General features: G+C 44.6%; 1 protein-coding gene across 1 annotated transcript in view; it reads right to left on the bottom strand.

The window, feature by feature from the left end:
* ABCF2 (ATP binding cassette subfamily F member 2) overlaps positions 1-20,359 on the bottom strand; it is a 36,362-nt gene that overhangs the window by 6,106 nt on the left and 9,897 nt on the right. The window contains exons 4-11 of the mRNA XM_068235245.1: positions 14,194-14,376; positions 12,494-12,665; positions 9,378-9,473; positions 7,881-7,983; positions 5,518-5,613; positions 5,229-5,348; positions 3,342-3,431; positions 3,145-3,255 (exon numbers count right to left, since the gene is read on the bottom strand). Of these exons, the coding sequence (XP_068091346.1) occupies positions 3,145-3,255; positions 3,342-3,431; positions 5,229-5,348; positions 5,518-5,613; positions 7,881-7,983; positions 9,378-9,473; positions 12,494-12,665; positions 14,194-14,376 (971 nt within the window). The remainder of the gene's footprint in view (positions 1-3,144; positions 3,256-3,341; positions 3,432-5,228; positions 5,349-5,517; positions 5,614-7,880; positions 7,984-9,377; positions 9,474-12,493; positions 12,666-14,193; positions 14,377-20,359) is intronic.

The raw sequence follows: 20,359 nt of genomic DNA, 5'->3' as shown, positions 1-20,359 counted from the left end.
CAAACAAAATGGCCACCAAAACAGGAAGTAGGTTGATGTACAGTATGTCCACACATAGAAAATACATCCATACACAAGCAGGCTGTATACAGCCTTCCTTTTGAATTTCAAGAGATCATTTGTGTGTTTCTTTCCCCCTGTTCTCATGCACTGAAGTTTCAGGCTGCTCATTTCTTCCTGCAAACAGCTTTGCCCTTGTCTGAATTTCCTCAGTATGTGAAAGCCCAGCCAGCTCAGAGGACGATTTATCCAGCTTGTAAAAGATGAGAGAAGAGAGAAGCTGCGCTAATCCTAAATAACACACAGGCAGTGTGCATAGAGGGGCCTGGAAGGGGGAGTTCATAGCAGAACCACAACACTGAAGAACTTGGCAGCCTTCCAGACACAGGTCGACAAGTCTGACAGGGGAAAGATACATTGATTTATTACAGAGACAGTGATAGTATAAAGTGCTGCAGTAAGCCAGAACACATTAGAATAGCTTTTTGAACTTGTAGGATGATAAAAAAAACAGGATGCAAATTTTTGTTAGGGAGTCTCTTTAAAGGACACAAGTGTAAAGAAGAAATTTATCTTGAGTGCCATCTAGTGGCCTTAATCCATATTGCACCAATTGCAGTCTTTATTTTTCATACAAGTCCCATCCATCGTCCAAATTGCTCAGGGAAAAAGGATTAAAATTCTATCAAAATAGTTCCACATGAGTTAGACGTACATTACTTGATCACAAATCCATATGACAACCTTCTTTAAAAGATCTTACCTCCTCAGAGCCGATTTCAAAAATAAAAATAAGCAGGCCTACCTTTTAATTCTTCATCTTGCATTCTCAGCTGTTGGCTAAAAAAAAAAAAACTATTTAGGTTAAAGTCTATATTCAGACCATTTGGGTGCATAGTATTTTTGTTTCACTATCCAATTAATTTCCTATCTTGCCAAGTCCCTGTCCATATTTTTTCCCCCTCCAGTTTTTTGTTACCTGTGCAATTGCTGGAAAAAAAAACAACAAAAACAAAACAAAAAAAAAAGAACGACCTTACGGGTTGCAATTATGTTTGTCCTTGAAGTGAGCAGAGACCGAATGGTCTATATAACCATTCCTTATATTCTTTGTCTCTGCTCATTTCAAGGACAAACATAATTGCAACCCGAAAGGTCGTTCTTTTTTTTTTTTTTTTTTTTTTCCAGCAATTGCACAGGTAACAAAAACTGGAGGGGAAATAATATGGACAGGGACTTGGCAAGACAGAAAATTAATTGGATCGTGAAACTAAATACTATGCACCCAAACGGTCTGTATAAAGACCAACTTAAATTGTTTTTTAGCCAACAGCTGAGAATGCAAGATGAAGAATTAAAAAGGTAGGCCTGCTTATTTTTATTGTTGAAATCAGCTCTGAGGAGGTAAGATCTTTTAAAGAAGGTTGTCATATGGATTTGTAGTAATGTACGTCTAACTCATGTGGAACGATTTTGATAGAATTTTAATCTTTTTCCCTGAGCAATTTGGACGATGGATGGGACTTGTATGAAAAAAAAAAATAAAAAAAAAAAAATGAAAGACTGAAATGTGGGCTTTGGTTAAATATGGATTAAAGCGGAATATAACCCTGCATTTCAACTTTGCTCTAAAATATTTACAGCATATTATATGCAAAAAGCATATTTTTTTTTACTAGACCAGCATTGGAAGGGTTAAACACAGAGGTTAAGGTCTGTGGAGAGATATGCAGAAGTTCAGATAGATACATTCTATTTAGTTACATGTATCTATTGATAAATGTTACACACTCTTTGGCTGTCCTCCAAGCTCCTTCTCAGTCAGAGAGATGAGTCACATTCCACACTTAGATACATTTATGTAAACAAAATGTATCTATGTCAGCTTCGGATGCGTCTGCAGAAATCTCCAGGAACTTTAATGCCCTGTGTAACCCTTCCAATGCTGGTCTAGTAAAAAAAAAAAAATGCTGGTTCCATATAATATACTGTAAATAATGTTTTAGAGCAAAGTTGAAATGCAGGGTTATATTCCGCTTTAAGGCCACTAGATGGCAATCGAGAGACATTTGTTCTTTACACTTGTGTCCTCTAAGGAGAACTGACAATTATATTAGTGATGGAGAAATAACTTTTGAATATAATCATACACAGATACTGTGAAGATCTCCTAGTTATAGGAAACATTTTTACTTTCATACAAATATGTTCTAATCTATTAATTATTGTGTGAAAGGTTTTTTTTTTTTTTTTTTTAACCACACACACAAACTTATCAGGCCAGATGGACTTAAACGTGATTTTAGGATTCTCTTGCACTGAATTTTATTGCATTGAATATTTATGTATTTAAACTATTGTTCATATTGATTATGCTGAAATTAAACAACCCCGTGTGCATCTGTATATTTGCCCAGATGGATGCGACGTTATCGTCACATCCAGGGCTGGAGCGCATATGCTTGATGCAACCTCACGGTCGCATGTATTGGTGACACGCATATGCGCTCCAGTGATGTTGGAGGTCACTGAAGTGTACCAGAAGTGAGGTGATTGGCGGCCACGGAGCCGCTTCTGGCACACGGGGGAGGTAATTATCTCTTGTAATTTTTAATATATATAGTTGTGGTTTGCCCGCCCGCTCTCGCATCCCCTAATGACGGCAGAAGGCCGAAACTAGTCAGGAGAGCGGGCATTACTGCACGTAAGATCGGAATCACTTGTGTTTAGTACCACATTGAGTGGGGAGCTGATTTGCTGAGAGCGTCCCTACCGGAGTAGGACCCTTTAAATGTGAGTGTTTTTTACTGCACCTTTGGATGTTTTAACTTGAATAAACATACCTACTTGGATATTCCACAGAGAGATTTCCATTTTGTATTTCCTGTGCACTGAGTTGCATATATTCAGGTATACACTACAAATATATAGGATCTCAGGAGGTGGAAGATTGATGCAATAACTGCCAGATGTGGATCGCATAGCGCTACTGACTGTTATATGTGGTACCAGATCAGGTCTGGAGCTCATCAGGCCAGACATTACCAGTTCTATAGAAATGGCCCGGTCCAGCAGCAAAGCCATAGTATAATTCTGCCTGTTGGCACAAGCGTTACTGGATCAGCACACTGTGACTACCCTCACCTCTCCTGTGAGCAGTTTAAGCAGAGTGGATTTTCCAGCTCCATTGGGACCCACCAGGGCCACTCGGGTATCGAGATCGATTCCAAACTCTAGATTCTTGTAGATGAGAGGCTGCAGAATGAGAGAAAGACAGGACTGCGATGTTGTGTCTGGTCAGAGGAAGGAGATGTACAGCAGAGGATCGGTCAGAGTCTTACCCCATCAGCAGTATAGCGGAAGCTGACGTTCTGCACCATGATAACTGGTGGAGGGATCTTTCCACAGGATGGGAAGAAGAAGGACAGCGTCTGAAAATAGCAGAAAGTAACAGGTCACTAAGGATGCACATGTGCATGGAGGATTAAAAGCGGACCTGAACTCAGAACTTCCTCTCTGCTCTAAAACATATGCAACAGCATAATAACCATTAAACAAAAACATTTTACAAATGATACAAATCATGCAATAAATCTGCAGTGTGTCTACTTCCTGCTTTCATGAAAGCAGATATAGGGATAACATCCTGTATTTACAAATTTGCTCTGCTGAGAGTCCTGAGCTGACACAGCTGAGGGATCAATTACAGTGGTGATTAGACACCGATGAGGGGGAATAAGGCAGGCTAAAAACTTTCTAAACACATACAGGTTGCATTTCTCTGTTTTCCTTCTGTCCTGTATAAGAGTTCAGGTCCACTTTAAAGCAAACATAAAAACAAAGGCCTGGAACAGTAATGGATTTTCTGAAAAGTAGAAATTCTAAAGAGTCCCAGATGGGGGAGAAGAGTACAAATCTCTGCAGGGTTCCTGATGGGAAAGTGAACAGAGCACAAACTACCAGCAGAGGGCGCTGCACAACTGATCAGGCTTTTCACAATCCAGATGCTGCAGCAAAAGGGCAAGGTGCTGGCATGTGTGATCACAGACTGCACTCTTTAGGGTGCATACACATGCAATTTTGATTGGCCAATCACCTGACCAATTTTACCACATCCATGTAGCATCAGGGCCAAACTATTTTGAATACTAAGATTATGCAATGGGTAAACATTGGCTACAAAATAAAATAAAATACTAAATTAATCTCCTGCAAAAAGCAATTTTATTCATTAAGCTATGTACAGTTAAAGTGGCCTGAAAGCCAGCATTTCTACTTTGCTCTAAAAGATTCCTCACAGCTTGGAAGCTACTATCCCGGATTTTTTTTTTTAGCAGAACATCACTGAAATGGTTAAACAAAGCACTTTGTCCTGCTATTCAGCTTCAAATCGGCATCCAAACTGGAGATAACAGTATCTTTGTTTACATTCCAATGTTGTTACAATGTGGGTAAACACAGTGTAACAAGTGAAAAGGAGCTCTCTGTGAAGCTCTCTGTGCTTCACACACAGAGTTCAGAATAGTACATTAGAAGATGTTAATATATAATAAAAAGCCGTTTGCATAAAATGCAATGCCAGCTTTTAGAACACGATAAACTACACTTTGGAAACTTGTAATTTGTAAACCGACAATATTACTTTTGCACAAAAGCAAATAAGATAACTGTATATATAGGTAATAAAAAGTAGGAAAACATTTTATTGACTTATGTCAGAGTTTCACACCACTTTAAAAGCGGATCCGAGATGAAAAACTAACTATAACAAGTAACTTGTCTATATATCATCTAAAGTTTAGATAGTTTACACAGCAAATCTAGCTGCAAACAGCTTTAATAGAATAGGATTATTTCTTCCTGTGATACAATGACAGCAGCCATGTTGTTTGTAAACATTACACAGTGGCAGGCTTATCTGCATCTTCAGCACTTAGCCTGTGAAAAAAGCCTAAACCCCTCTGCTTCTGAAGTCTCTTGCTAGTAATACCTCCCCCTCCTCCTGCCCAGACTGAGCTCCCAAAAGCCCTTGCTACTGTCTGAAAATGCCAAGTCACTCTGAAAAGCTGTGGGCGAGGCTTGTTTAGTTTATAGGGAATTAAGAGTATTAAAACAAAAACAAAAAAGTATTTGGCTTGAGGAATGCCCTATAAACAATAGGAAAGGAACACAATTATGCAATGAGTAAAAGTTCATCTCGGATGCACTTTAAGATCCTCGCGGTGTACCTTGTCTGTGATCACTCGCTCCGTCAGTCCTGATGACATCATCTTCTGTAGAGTCTTCTCTTTGCTTTGGGCTTGACGAGCCAGCTTTGCACTGCCGTGACCGAACCGTGCAATATAATTCTACAGGGTGGGGAAAGGACCGGATTATACCATTGGAAACACACACACTCCAGCGTACATGTACATGACTTCTATGATGCAGCATGCCAGCCAATAGCACGCTCCTATATAAAACTAATGCCCTCCCTCAACACAAGGAACAATCCCAGAATCCAATGCTTCAGCTTACCTTCATGTGTGAGATCTGATCCTGCTCCCAATTAAATCTCTTCATCTGATTCTCCTCCAGCTCCAGGCGAGTTTTTACATATTGGTCATAGTTCCCCTGTAGCAGAAAAGAATAGCTGGCACGTATGAGTCAGTCTTATCCCTTCCCCTCGAAATCACCCAGTAAGGGTGAGGTAGATGTGTGTATGTACAGTGGCAAGCATACAAATAACTAGACTGTTTCTTCTCTGCCTGAAAGAGTTAACTAGCTATGCGACTGACAGTTTTCCTCCAGTCAGGACTTAGACTGCAACATAACCCTCACTGATAATTACAGCCATAAAGCACTTTCCTGCAGAGAACAGCTTCTAAGTGCAAGAGATGAATGAAAGGTCAATAGTTCATATATTTTAGCTCTAGGACACGTGAAAGACTCATTGAGCAGAGACAAAACATTATTGATTTATAGAGCGCCAACAAATCCCGTGGCACTGTACGAAGTAAGAAACAAAACATGGGGTACACAATAATATAGACAATGGTGTACACCAATATACGAAATTAGCATAAAATAAAGAATTGGTAACTACAGTAACAAAAGTAACCTGTATATGTGTAAGAAAATCCAAGACACAAAAGGGTGAGAGCCCTTCCCTTGCAAACCGGAATGATGGTTTGGGTGGGGTGGGGGTAGTATAAGAGATTCCTACCGGAGGCAGTGTGTATTTAGGTTATGTAGTAAGGGTACAACTTGGGCAGAAGTCAAAGAGGGAATGGTGTATGCTTGTTGGAAAAAGTGAGTTTCGAGGGAGCGTTTAAAGATATCAAAGATTGGAGAGCGACGAATATCAAAAAGGTAGGAGAGTGACGGGTGTGTCATGGAAGGGCATTCCAAGGGAGGTGTGAAGCATGTGAATGCAAGAAGGTAATTGTTGTGAAGGACGGAAGGAGGTTGTGTTGTGTACAGATCTGAGATTGTGGTTGGGTTGGCAGTGTTCTCCCCGGGTTCTTTTAGCCAGGTGCTGCACCCGGCTAGTTTTAGTGAGCACCCGGCTGTCATCGGCTCACCTCCTCCAAAGCTGAAAACAGAATTGCGCACAGAAGCGCCGGCCCTGCATTCTCTCATCACGCCCCACCCGGCTACTTTTTCATGCCACCCGGCTAGAAAACATTTCTGGGGAGAACACTGGGTTGGTATCTGAAAACTAGTGAAATGTACAGGGGAGATATTGTGGAGAGCTTTGTAGGTTAGGGTTAAAGGTGGGTACACGCGTCAAATAAAAGTCTTTGGAAAATGAAAGATCACAGACCAATCTTACCCCCTTCCATGTAGTATGAGAGCCATACCTACACAGTCTATTCTATGGAGCTGAACTCCCTATCAGATAAAAATCTTTGCAAGATGCTGCACACACAGATGCTGTACAGACACAAAACATCAGTATCTGCAAAAGATCAGTTCCTGCCAAAGATCTGTTCCTGCAAAACGCATTCCTAGTCTATGATATCTGCAGATCTCATACACACCTTGTTTAATGGACAATTATCTGTAGATCAGATCCACCAGGTTGGATCTTCAGATCGGCAGATAATTGTCTGATCTGCAGATGAATGTCCATTAAACAAGGTGTGTATGGGATCTGCAGATCTCAGACTATGAATGCAATTTGCAGGAATGGATATTTTGCAGGAACAGATCTTTTGCAGATACTGATCTGTTGCATGTGTACAGCATCTTTGTGTGCAGCATCTTGCAAAGATTTCTATCTGATGTGGAGTTCAGCTCCATAGAATAGACTGTGTAGAGTATACCTCTCATACTACATGGAAGGGGGTAAGATTGGTCTGTGATCTTTCATTTTCCAAATACTTTTCTGACGTGTGTACCCACCTTTAGAGTTTAAAATGGATCCTCTTGCTAATTGGCAGGCAATGAAGAGCTCGGCAAAGAGGAGCAGCAGAGGAGGACCGGGAAGAAAGATGAATGAGACAAGCAGCTGAGTTCAGTAGAGATTGGAGGGGTATCAGTCTGTTAGTTGGTAGTTTGCAAAGTAGTATATTACAACAGTTCAGACGAAATATTATATTAAATCTACTTTTTAAGTTTCTAAACATAAAGCTATCAAAGCCATTTTTAGGAATAGGAGGATAGATACAATGGCTTATCTAATTACTATATTTTGCCCTCAGTTTCACTTTAAGCAGAAATTTGCATTCCTCAATGAACACAGAAGTCAAACCAAGTCACACAATACCCAATCGCTGCCAGGTGCTGACCATCAAATAAACATCAGTCTGAAATGTTGGCACCTCCTGAGTTTGACCTCATGAATTTTGTCAAAGTGACCTTTGCTTATCTGAAAAGTGTGGTGGTTTGCTACTCACTGTGTAATACTTCAGTTTACGGTTGTGCAAGTGGATGATGTTGGTACAGACTCCGTTGAGGAAATCTTGTGAGTGAGAAACCATGACCAGGATTCTCCGGAAACTGAAAATCAGATGGGGAGGGGGAAAAAAATTCCGTCATTCTGAGAAACCAAAAACAAGACCTAGCAACTGACTAAAAGTCGGGGAAAAATATTCATTTCTAAACATCTTACAGAGGTTTGTACTAGAGATTGTCAAGGAAATGCCAATTCGAGCGTGAGTGAAACATGTTATGCAAATTGTATTTGGAATCGGGCCAATCCAAATCAACAGGCAAGGTGTACGATTGGCCAGATTGCAAGCTGCGTAGAATTTGACAGAATTCTAATCACCTCATTTGCCAACTCTAGTTTCTGAAGAGATGAATCATTTACACATATTAACCACTACAGGTTGTGTCCTTATGGACCAGAGCAATTTTCACATTTCAGTGCTCCTTCCATTCATTCGCCAATAACATTTTCACTACTTATCACACCAAAATGATCTAGATCTGTGTTTTTTTTTTTCACCACCAACTAGGCATTCTTGGGTGGTATATTTTGCTAAGAATTATTTTATTCTATATGCGTTTTAAACAGAAATAAGAAAAAAAAAATGGGGGGAAAAAACATCTGTTTTCAGCTGTGTTGATAAAATCCACACTTATTTGTCCCAATTAAAAAAAAAAAATTTAAATTATGTCCCTAGTACAATGTATGGCAATAATAGTTTATTTTTGGAAATAAAGGGTTCAGTTTTGTCGTTTATTCTATTTCACCATCTACAAGCCTTTATTTGCAAAAATAACAGTAATATACGTGTGTGTGTGTGTGTGTGTGTGTGTGTGTGTGTGTGTGTGTGTGTGTGTGTGTGTGTGTGTGTGTGTGTGTGTGTGTGTGTGTGTGTGTGTGTGTGTGTGTGTGTGTGTGTGTGTGTGTGTGTATATATTTTTTTTTTTAAAGTCCCTAACGTAACTATTTATGCAATTTTTTAATGTCACTTTTTTCTTTTAATGGGTTCTATTTCGGTAACTATGGAGGGGGAGGTAACTAATTTCATTTATGTAGGGTGTCTTTACTTTTTGGACACTAGATGGCCCCACACTTTATGCTGTAATTCTGTGTGTGTGGTTTTACTTAGTACATGCATCAGCATCTCACTGATGCTGGTGACCATTGATCACAGGCACTAGGATTAGTGAATGGTGAAGTTCTGCACCTTCGGGACTCCATGGTAGTCTTCGGAAATACTCACGTCTGAGTATCTCCTAAGACAGGTGCAGAAGTATTCGACCAAGTTGGTCGGACATCACCGGGATCCAGTGCTGGAAAAAAAAAATGGCACAAAGTGAGGACCGGCAAGGCTCCATGGGATCCACAGCGTTCCCTCTGACACAGATGTCTTCCTCTGCAGTGAACAATGACCCTCATTAGGTGAGTCCCCCAGAACATAAGTACATTTCTATGCACTCACGATTTTAGCTCCTCCTCCAGCCACACGCAGGCCTCCAGATCAAGGTGATTGGTCGGCTCATCTAGAAGCAACATGAACGGTCGGATGAAGAGCGCTCTGGTGAGGAAGAGATCGGAATTAGATCAGGATGTGAGTTGGATAATGAATGCAGCCTAGCACACAGCACAAGAACAGAGGGGACAAGAAATACAGCCCAACAAAAACACAAAACTGAATGAGGCAAATAATGAAAAATACCAAGGCCACACTCCAGAATTAGTAGGAACAGGAATAGATACTCGGGCAAATCCACTACAGACGAGATACAAAAAAATGTATATCATGCTTTTCTCCTTGCAAATTCATACCGGAGTTGCAGACACTAGGGGCGCGCTCTATAGGCAGCAGCAGAGTTAACCCCTTAGTCTCGATCGCGCTAGGAGACTGTTAGACGGCGAAACCGCTGTCTATTTACATAGTGAAGCGCTGCAATCTATGGCAGCGATGTACTGGGGACAACCGTGCGACACGGCTGTGACCTTTGGAGGTAAAGAAGCGATCCGCTGTGATAGACTGAAGCCCATCACAGCCGATCGCTGTAATTGGCTGGCGGGGGGAGGGAGGGATAACAAACAAAATAGTAACAAAAAGATTTATGAAGAACAAATAAACATTGGGGGAGCGATATCAGCCCACCAACAGAAAGCTCTGTTGGTGGACAGAAAAATGGAAGGGGGGGGGGGGGGGGGGGTTGAGAGAATCACTTGTCTGCTGAGTTGTGTGGCTCTGCTGCGAGCCCTTAAAGCTGCAGTGGCCTTAATTGTAAAAAAATAGCATGGTCACTAGGGGGGGGGGGGGGGTTTAAGCCCGTGGTCCTTAAGTGGTTAAGTAGCTTAGCTCAAGGTCTTCTTACTGAATAGGAGAACAGGAAGAGCTGAGATTCGTACCCTGGTCGTGTGTTAGAGGCAGAGCCCTTAGGGCCCTTTCCCACTAGCAAGCGCGATCACAAGCGCAAATCACCTGCGCTTGCGATTACGCAAGCTCCTTTTCCACTCTACCACCGTCGGGAATGTAACGCAATCGCAATGAGAATTGTGCTGGACAATCGCGGTTCGGCAAAAAACGAGTTGCGATCGAAGCGCCGTAGTGGAAAACGAGCGCGGCGATTTAAGTTATTGCGTTGCTCTAGCGATTAGAAAAACGGCTGCGATCCACTTTTTGAATCGGATCACAGCCAGTGGAAAAGGGCCCTATCCAGACTGCAGTATCCAGCCAGACTGCCTGCAAACCGGTATCTCCCTAATCCAGCAGCTTACAGCACATCAGTGATTGCCCAGGAAGGTTTTGTAATGTACAAATTAAAGCTCAACATTTACAGACCACAATCCTGCTCCTCCCTGGTCAATTCCATTACAGCCACACTGCATGTGATGAGGACCTGAATACAACTTCCGCTGCAAAGCTTGAAAGTAGAATTATTTTTTTTATAGCCTTGTCTAATAAAGGACTGACTTCAAGTGCAGTATGTCTACGTCCTGCTTTCATGGAAGCAGACAGGGTTAGAATCCTGCCTTTACAAATTAGCTGCTCTGTTTGGCTGGCAGCTGAGAGATCAAATTACACTTGTGGTTAGTCACAGGTGATGGTGAATTATTAGACAGGCTAAACACTAAATACACACAGGGTACATTTCTCTTTGTATTCCTTCTGTCCTGTTCAAGAGTTCAGGTCCACTTACGAGTCACCAGAACGACATTTATTTGGGATACCCAATTTCCTGTTAATCATCCTTGATGAAGTATCAGAAACACTTTCTATATGTACAGTGTTTCCCCTAAAGTAAGACATCCCCTGAGAATAAGCCCTAGCAGGAATTCCTACCATGCTTGAAATATAAGACATCCCCAAATGTAAGCCCTTGCAGCAGCCCACATGACACCAGCAAATCACACTCAATACAAAGCCTGGATACAGGAGAGCAGCAGTATAATGTGAGTTCTACAGTCCTGTATATGTGTCAGGCAATTTGTGTTTTTGTTGGAGCCAGCCCTCCTGATCTGTCGTGATAAGCATCAGCAGCACTTCACCTCTTCCCAGGACACACAGCTTATCCTATCATAGCTCTGGGGAGCCTGACTGAGTTTTCTGTCTGCAAGAAATAGACTCTTACCCACATGATCAGCAGAATCAATTTCTTGTAAGTGAGAGCCAATATCTGCAAACCACAAGCTCTGTGTATGCTGCTTGTATTTCAGCATGGCATGCAGGATATACATTTTGTATAGGAAAACTACAAGTGTTTTCCCCAAAAATAAGACATCCTCTGAAAATAAGCCATTGTACATCTTTTGGAGCAAAAATTAATAAAAAAGTTATTTTCAGGGAAACATGCTATATATTACTGTATATTGGTAAGTAACCCCGCCTTCCCAGTTAGCCTAAGCTATAAGGTCACATCACAGTCCCTTGCCCCAGTGCACTCTGGGAGACATGATGTTTCTGCGCACAACAGAACACAGGTGGCAGAATCTTTACTGCTGCAGATTGCTGTGATAAATTCAAGAATGTAAAGATTTTACAGTGGGTGAACACTGACTAAATAGTTTAAATACTGTAAAAAAAAAAAATAAGCAATTTTAATTTGTTATATTCCTTAAAGTGAATGGGTACCGCTTTAAAAATAAAGTCAGATACTCACCTAAGGAGAGGAAAGGCTCGGTCCTAATGAGCCTTCCCTCTCCTCTCCCGATGCCCAGTCCCGCACAGGAACCCCCGTAGCAGTATTCGACCAGTTCAGTCAAATACTGCCATTTCCGCCGCCGAAGGGATGTTTCGGAAGCCTTCGGGAGCACTCGGGCTCCCGAAGACGGGCCGCTCCATACTACGCATGCGCCCTCTATGACGCAATCACGCATGCGTAGTATGGAGCGGCCTGTCTTCGGAAGCCCGAGTGCTCCCGAAGACCTCCGAAGTCCCTGCAGTGGCGGACGCGAACGGGGGAGCCAGCGCAGCACCGAGGGCACCGGGAGAGGATAGGGAAGGCTCATTAGGACCGAGCCTTTCCTCAGGTGAGTATCTGACTTTATTTTTAAAGCGGTACCCATTCACTTTAAAGTTCCTGTTTAAGCTCGTGTTACCTTGCCAGAGCCACCCGCATCCTCCAGCCACCACTAAAGTCCTTCAGCTTCTTGCGCTGCATGGCTGGAGTGAATCCCAGACCGTGCAAGATACGAGACGCCCGCACCTCCGCTTTAGAAGCGTCCAATTCCTCCAATCGTTCATAGATCTCTAGCAGCTTCTCACACTCAGCTGTAAACATAAGAATGGAGGGAGGAGTCAGAGGAATAGAGAAGACAGGCAGGAATAAAACTACGGTAGAATATGGCACCGCCAAAAGGTCAGGAGAGGTACTACTGGACTGTGCAACAAAGTGCAAGAGCTGCAATAAGCCTCGATGGTGGAAAAAGCTCTACATAAAATATGCACAAATACGCTAAAGAACGAGAATCAGCCCATACTATCCCAGAAGCAAATAAAAAACCCACATATATAAGTAGCTAAATACTTGTTCTATTTACATAACATATGTATTGTACAGTACACATTTTGATTTCAGTTAATTTTATATAGTAAAGCAAAAATTGTTCCAAGCATTTTCCATCTTTACTGCCTTGGACTGAAGCCAATCCTGATGTAATTTCCTTTACTCCACTGCCTGAAATGGTGTAGGTAGAACTGCACTGTCATATCTAGCTTGCTTTGTAAACATGTGAGCAGAAATCAGGTTTCAGCCACTTCTGCAAGGGGTTGAGGCGATTTATCTTCTATTCCCCTTCTGAGCATCGTGTCACACTGAAAAGCCCTCAGCCAATCAGCAAGGAGCAGGAATGTGGGAGGGGAAGAGGAGAAAATAAGCTTCCCTCTCCCTGGCAATGTAGGAGAATAGAGCCAGGCTGATAGATAAGATTAATCACAGCAGAAACATTTAGGATTATATTGGAGAGCTTGCAGTGCAGGGTTAGAAATTAAACTACATAATAAAACCAGAGCAATGGGATTTTCCTGCCAGACGATCCCAATTAAACCAATAAATCCTATTCAGAATACAGAACTGGAAGGACAGAAGCTTCTGTCCAGAAGTAGAGAAATTGGAGGGGAATATTCCAACTTGGACCAATCAAAACTGGCAGGAAGGGAATTTGTTTTGGTGTAATTTTAAAGTGAACCTCCAGACTAAAAATATACTCAGCAGCACTGAAAAGGCTTGGTGTTTAACAGTTTCACAGCATCAGAACTTTGTTTTTCTTACCAAAGTCTTATTTTTAGCTGTACAGAAACTAAGCTCAGCCTCAAAGAAAACTGTCCGGGCATTTTTCCCCTGATGCTGTGCAAAGCATGATGGGATTTCTGATGATATTCTCATTGCCTAGCAACTGGGAGGGGTGATCAGCACACAGGACAGTTGTAACGGTCATGCTCCCGGTCACCTCCTTTCAACCAAAAAGATGGCTGCCCCCATGAAATCACAAACATTTGCCTGTTCTTTTAAAACAGGGTGGGCAAGAGATTATATTACCTATCTATTTTAATTAACATAACTATTGTAACTTAATGATAGTATGTTTGTTTAGGGTGAAGTTGCTCTTTAATCTGCCTCCAATTTGCATAAATGTAAATACAAACTAGATTTTCCCCTCTCTGACCAACCTCAGAGGGGTTGAGAGGGGTGTGTGAGTAACAGACCAATAGCAGTCAGCGTAATCAGAGGCAGCAGCCAGTGACGCACAAGGCTCTGGCTGAAGACTGTAGATAAGCCACACCCCCCAGACCAGCTCACCATCTTCATGGGCCAGACGCTCCGCCTCCTTCTCCAGCATGGCGCGCTGCGTGTCCACCTCCATCACACAATGCAGCGCTGTCTTGTCACTGGGCGGCATCTCTCGTGTCAGGTGATATATATCAATGTGCTCTGGAATAGGCACCTCTCGCCCTCCAATCGCAGACAGGAGCATGGACTTTCCTGAAGACGAAAAAAACAAGATGTAAAACTCCAAACAAACCCCTTTCACCTACCGTTATGGGCAAGACTGCAACTTCTGTCCGATTCTAGTAATGGTTGCCAGTGTTCTGGCTGGGTAGGCCAATGAAATACAGCAGCACCTGCATTTAATTGGACTATTTCCAAATAGCATACATTTGCATCAACTAAATAACAGAACATTTGACAAGACACAGAACATTTATATTGCGCTTTTCTCCTGGCGGACTCAAATCGCCAGAGCTGCAGCCATTAGGACATGCTCTATGGGCAGTAGTAGCGGTAGGCAGTCTAGCCTAAGGACTCCTTACTGAATAGGTGCCGTTTTACTGAACAGGAAGAGCTGAGATTTGGTCCCAGGTCTCCTGAGTCAGAGACAGAGGGGGAGATTTTTCAACGCATTTCCGACAGTTTTTTCTTAATCTCTTCTAACCAGCAGGGAGAACAGTTCTGCATAATAATAAGAACCTTCTTAAATCCTAGTAATAATGGCAATGTAGCATGAATTTCTAGAGCTGCACTACAGTTAAGTGCAAATCCATCCCTAAACTGGCGCAGATTAAGAAGTGCTTGATAGCAGTTCTACAGATGTATTATTGCAGGCTAGACATGATTGCAGAGGGCAGGCTAGACATGATTTGTGATGTGCTCCTCCCCCTGCTGAATTCCTCCTCAGAGCCTGCTGCTATCAATACAGCAGGTGTGTTGGTTACCTCAGCAACAGCAATTCCCCTACACACTGCACTGTGAGAGACCTTCTTAGCTCCTCCTATTATACAACAGTTTTAGAAGTAATCTGCACTATCTAGTGATTTCTTAGGATGTCTGACACAGCTCTGCATGGATTTCTAAAAACCTACTAATATTTTGTCTCAGACACTCTTGATAAATCTGGCCCAGAGCCCTTAACCAGTACACTGTCCAGCCACTAACACCTCCTTGACCATCCCAAATCATGACACGTCCCTGATTGGCTGTTTTCCGCAATACTGCACAATTTTTTTCTTTTGCAGCTGGTGAAATCTTCACATCCTGTTTTATCAAGATACTTTTGCAATGTATAATTCCAGTTTATATTTCCTGGGCATGGGTTAATCCTGGTGCACACTATCAATTCTGATTGGCCAATCACTGCAGGGTTTTTCCCAGGCTCTTTTAGCTGGGTGCTCCACCCGGCTGATTTTGTTGAGCACCCGGCAGTCATCAGCTCATCTCTTCAGCCTCCTCCTATGCTGTAAGCAGAGTTGCGCAGAGAAGTGCCTGCCCTGCATTCTCATGTCACACCCCACCCGGCCTCTTTTTCATGCCACCTGGCTGGGAAAAAAAATTCTGGGGGAACACTGCACTGACCAATTTCATCACCACCATGTAGTATGTGGGTCAACAGATACTGAATACTATGATCAGATTGTGCAGGTAAACCCTCATAATACATGGAGGTGGTAAGTTGGTCAGCGATTGGCTAATCCTAGTATTCAAAATCTGTTAGCCCTGGTGTGTATGCACCATAAGTTACGTAGGCTCTGGACACAGAATACAGTGCTCTATTCAGAGCTGTGATTATAGAAGGACCAGACACGGGATGGAGAGTTCCACCTATCCACTTCAGCACAGTAAAACGCTTTCACAACAGGCAAGTATAGGTGCCATCACTAATGACTCGACGAGGGAACATTCAGCACCTCAGCCAGGTACATGTGCTTATTACCAAATCCTCAGCTCACCCTCCCAGTGTTTTCACTGCAGAGAAGGAGAACAGGTGACTCAAAAATGTCATAACTGACGCAGCCTTTCCAGAGAAGTTCCCTTTGGAGAACTCAGTCACATGACTCAAAACTGTGCAGGAAGTATGGGGCTGCCAGTGCCAACATCAACTGACCACACCCACCAATTTCCTCTACAGCTATAGGGTGGGCAGGGTCAGCTATGATTACAGGAAGAAAGACTGTTGCCTCTTCCTAACTTCTCCCTGACTACCTCAAATTGTGGATTACAGAAGGGGAGGAGTTTGGACAGCCCAGACTGCCGTTCAGTCCAGCCACCTCCAACAATGGCACAGGAAGTCAGCAAACTCAGGCAGCAAAAGTGTGAAAAGCACATTTCTCCTGTAAGATCCAAAGAGTCTGAAAGTTGCAGCCACTTAGTTACAGCACACTCCGCAGACCAACCTGGAGAATTAGGGACTCCTCATTGGTTAGGTACTAGCTCCAGCTAATATTCAAACACTGATCTCCTACATCGAAGTTGCCCTTAACCCATGGGGTGCATACACGTCCAATTTTGATTGGCAAATCACCGACCAATTTTCCCACCTCCATGTAGTACGAGGGCCAACCAATATTGAATCCTATTAACAGATTGTGTGAATAAGAGCTCATACTATATGGAATGGTAAAATTGGTCAATCAAAATTGAATGTGTGTAACAGGCTAAACATTATAATCAGCGTTCAGAAGTTACCACCTGGCTCTGTGAGCACGGCTACATCATCCCCCATTGCTCAGTCTACAAGGGGGAAGGCACAGCCTGAATCAGCCTGAGAAGACTGTAGCCTATAACACAGACAGTCTGTAATGCAGAAATGGTCAGTGTTTGGGCTCCTGAGCTGGTGTTTTACAAGTGAGTGGACATCAGGTTTTGAAGTAGGTAAGAGACCGATAAAACAAAAACCATCTTGCTCAGATCTAGGGAAGCATCTGAGCCTGGAGTCTGGCTTCAGCAATCTTCTGTCAGTCTGTTACCATTAAGATACAATCATCTGAGGGAGAGGGACTGTGCAGTCTGAGAACTGCCCCATATATGGGCTGCAAGTATAAAAAGGTCAGACCATTGCTGCAATGACACTCTCTGCAGAGAGCCATGTGTTGCCTGGCAGAGAACCAGTGACCAATGCCAGGACAGCTCACTCCTGAGACACACACAGGGCTGCCCAGCTGCACAATAACCACACAGCAGAACCAGCGCCCAATGCCAGGACAGCTCACTCCTGAGACCCACACACAGGACTGCCCAGCTGCACAATAACCACACAACAGAGCCAGCGCCCAATGCCAGGACAGCTCACGCCTGAGACCCACACACAGGGCTGCCCAGCTGCACAATAACCACACAACAAGACCAGCGCCCAATGCCAGGACAGCTCACTCCTGAGACCCACACACAGGGCTGCCCAGCTGCACAATAACCACACAGCAGAACCAGCGCCCAATGCCAGGACAGCTCACTCCTGAGACCCACACACAGGGCTGCCCAGCTGCACAATAACCACACAGCAGAACCAGCGCCCAATGCCAGGACAGCTCACTCCTGAGACCCACACGCAGGGCTGCCCAGCTGCTGAACCACACAACAGGACCAGAGCCCAATGCCAGGACAGCTCACTCCTGAGACCCACACACAGGGCTGCCCAGCTGCACAATAACCACACAACAAGACCAGCGCCCAATGCCAGGACAGCTCACGCCTGAGACCCACACACAGGGCTGCCCAGCTGCTAAACCACACAACAGAGCCAGCGCCCAATGCCAGGACAGCTCACTCCTGAGACCCACATACAGGGCTGCCCAGCTGCTGAACCACACAACAAGACCAGCGCCCAATGCCAGGACAGCTCACGCCTGAGACCCACACACAGGGCTGCCCAGCTGCTGAACCACACAACAAGACCAGCGCCCAATGCCAGGACAGCTCACGCCTGAGACCCACACACAGGGCTGCCCAGCTGCTGAACCACACAACAGAACCAGCGCCCAATGCCAGGACAGCTCACTCCTGAGACCCACACACAGGGCTGCCCAGCTGCTGAACCACACAACAGAACCAGCGCCCAATGCCAGGACAGCTCACTCCTGAGACCCACACACAGGGCTGCCCAGCTGCACAATAACCACACAGCAGAACCAGCGCCCAATGCCAGGACAGCTCACTCCTGAGACCCACACACAGGGCTGCCCAGCTGCTGAACCACACAGCAGAACCAGCGCCCAATGCCAGGACAGCTCACGCCTGAGACCCACACACAGGGCTGCCCAGCTGCACAATAACCACACAACAAGACCAGCGCCCAATGCCAGGACAGCTCACGCCTGAGACCCACACACAGGGCTGCCCAGCTGCACAATAACCACAAAGCAGAACCAGCCACCAATGCCAGGACAGCTCACTCCTGAGACCCACACACAGGGCTGCCCAGCTGCACAATAACCACACAACAAGACCAGCGCCCAATGCCAGGACAGCTCACTCCTGAGACCCACACACAGGGCTGCCCAGCTGCTGAATCACACAACAAGACCAGCGCCCAATGCCAGGACAGCTCACTCCTGAGACCCACACACAGGGCTGCCCAGCTGCTAAACCACACAACAGAACCAGCGCCCAATGCCAGGACAGCTCACTCCTGAGACCCACACACAGGGCTGCCCAGCTGCTGAACCACACAACAGAACCAGCGCCCAATGCCAGGACAGCTCGCTCCTGAGACCCACACACAGGGCTGCCCAGCTGCTGAACCACACAACAGAACCAGCGCCCAATGCCAGGACAGCTCACTCCTGAGACCCACACACAGGGCTGCCCAGCTGCTAAACCACACAACAGAACCAGCGCCCAATGCCAGGACAGCTCACTCCTGAGACCCACACACAGGGCTGCCCAGCTGCACAAGAACCACACAACAGAACCAGCGCCCAATGCCAGGACAGCTCACTCCTGAGACCCACACACAGGGCTGCCCAGCTGCACAATAACCACACAACAGAACCAGCGCCCAATGCCAGGACAGCTCACGCCTGAGACCCACACACAGGGCTGCCCAGCTGCACAATAACCACAAAGCAGAACCAGCCACCAATGCCAGGACAGCTCGCTCCTGAAACCCACACACAGGACTGCCCAGCTGCTAAACCACACAACAGAGCCAGCGCCCAATGCCAGGACAGCTCACGCCTGAGACCCACACAGGGCTGCCCAGCTGCGCAATAACCACACAACAGAACCAGCCACTAACCCACATAGTGCAGAGGCCTCACTCTCACACAGGGCTGCCCAGCGACTGAACTGCACAATGACCACACAACAGAACCAAGAAAGGACCCCACTCACTACACACACACAGAATGGATCCAGGAGGGTGTTCAAAGAAAAGAAAAAGCTTGAGATAAAACAACACATCCCCCTCACCAGTACAGTCACCCAAAACTGTATTTTCTCTAGAAAGTTCTCATCTTAAAGTACACCTGAAGTGACATGATGAGAAACACACACATATAGTACCAGCTCCAACTAAGGATCGGTTTCCACTTGTGTAGAAAAACAAAAAAACACCCACTTATCTGTTCAGTATGTTACCTGCGCCTACGCACGCAACGGAAACCTATGAGAGCGCACAGTGTCCATTTCTCACTTAGCAGGTCGCCACATGCAAAACGCAAAAACTCACCTGTTCCGCCACTGCTGTTACCGTTCAGTCAGCCTGCAGGGGAGAAGCTAATATACACATACCACTGGACAGCAAAAGACCAATAGGAATCCTCTTTAGCAACACAGAATATTTTTATTGGTTCATAATGGACCAATGAAATCCCTTGCTGTTGCCAAGGAAAACTGGTCTGTAGTAAAACCAATGGGGAGCCCTATGCTCCTGCCGGCCTCAGGACTGTGTATATCGGCTATTTCCTGGACTGAGAGGCGGTGTCAGCAGTGGCGGCGGGCGAAGCGGACGTAAAACGACAGGTAATGTGAAAGATGGAACACAAGCACATCCGGAGCTCAGGATGCATTTTTACTGTACCATTTTGCATCAGATCAAGTGGAAAGTTGCTATCTATGCACCACAGCTTGTCAAATTCATTCTGGTTTCCTGAACAGTTAACAGAAGTCAAAAAAAGCTGAGAAACCGTGACATAAGGATTCTATTGAGGTTTTACTGTTGGAAAGTTTAAAGGGTCGTCAGCCTCTATCCTAT

This window comes from Hyperolius riggenbachi, chromosome 5, assembly GCF_040937935.1.
Source record: "Hyperolius riggenbachi isolate aHypRig1 chromosome 5, aHypRig1.pri, whole genome shotgun sequence".
NCBI classification, from domain to species: domain Eukaryota; kingdom Metazoa; phylum Chordata; class Amphibia; order Anura; family Hyperoliidae; genus Hyperolius; species Hyperolius riggenbachi.
This window is presented reverse-complemented; position numbering and strand designations above follow the sequence as displayed.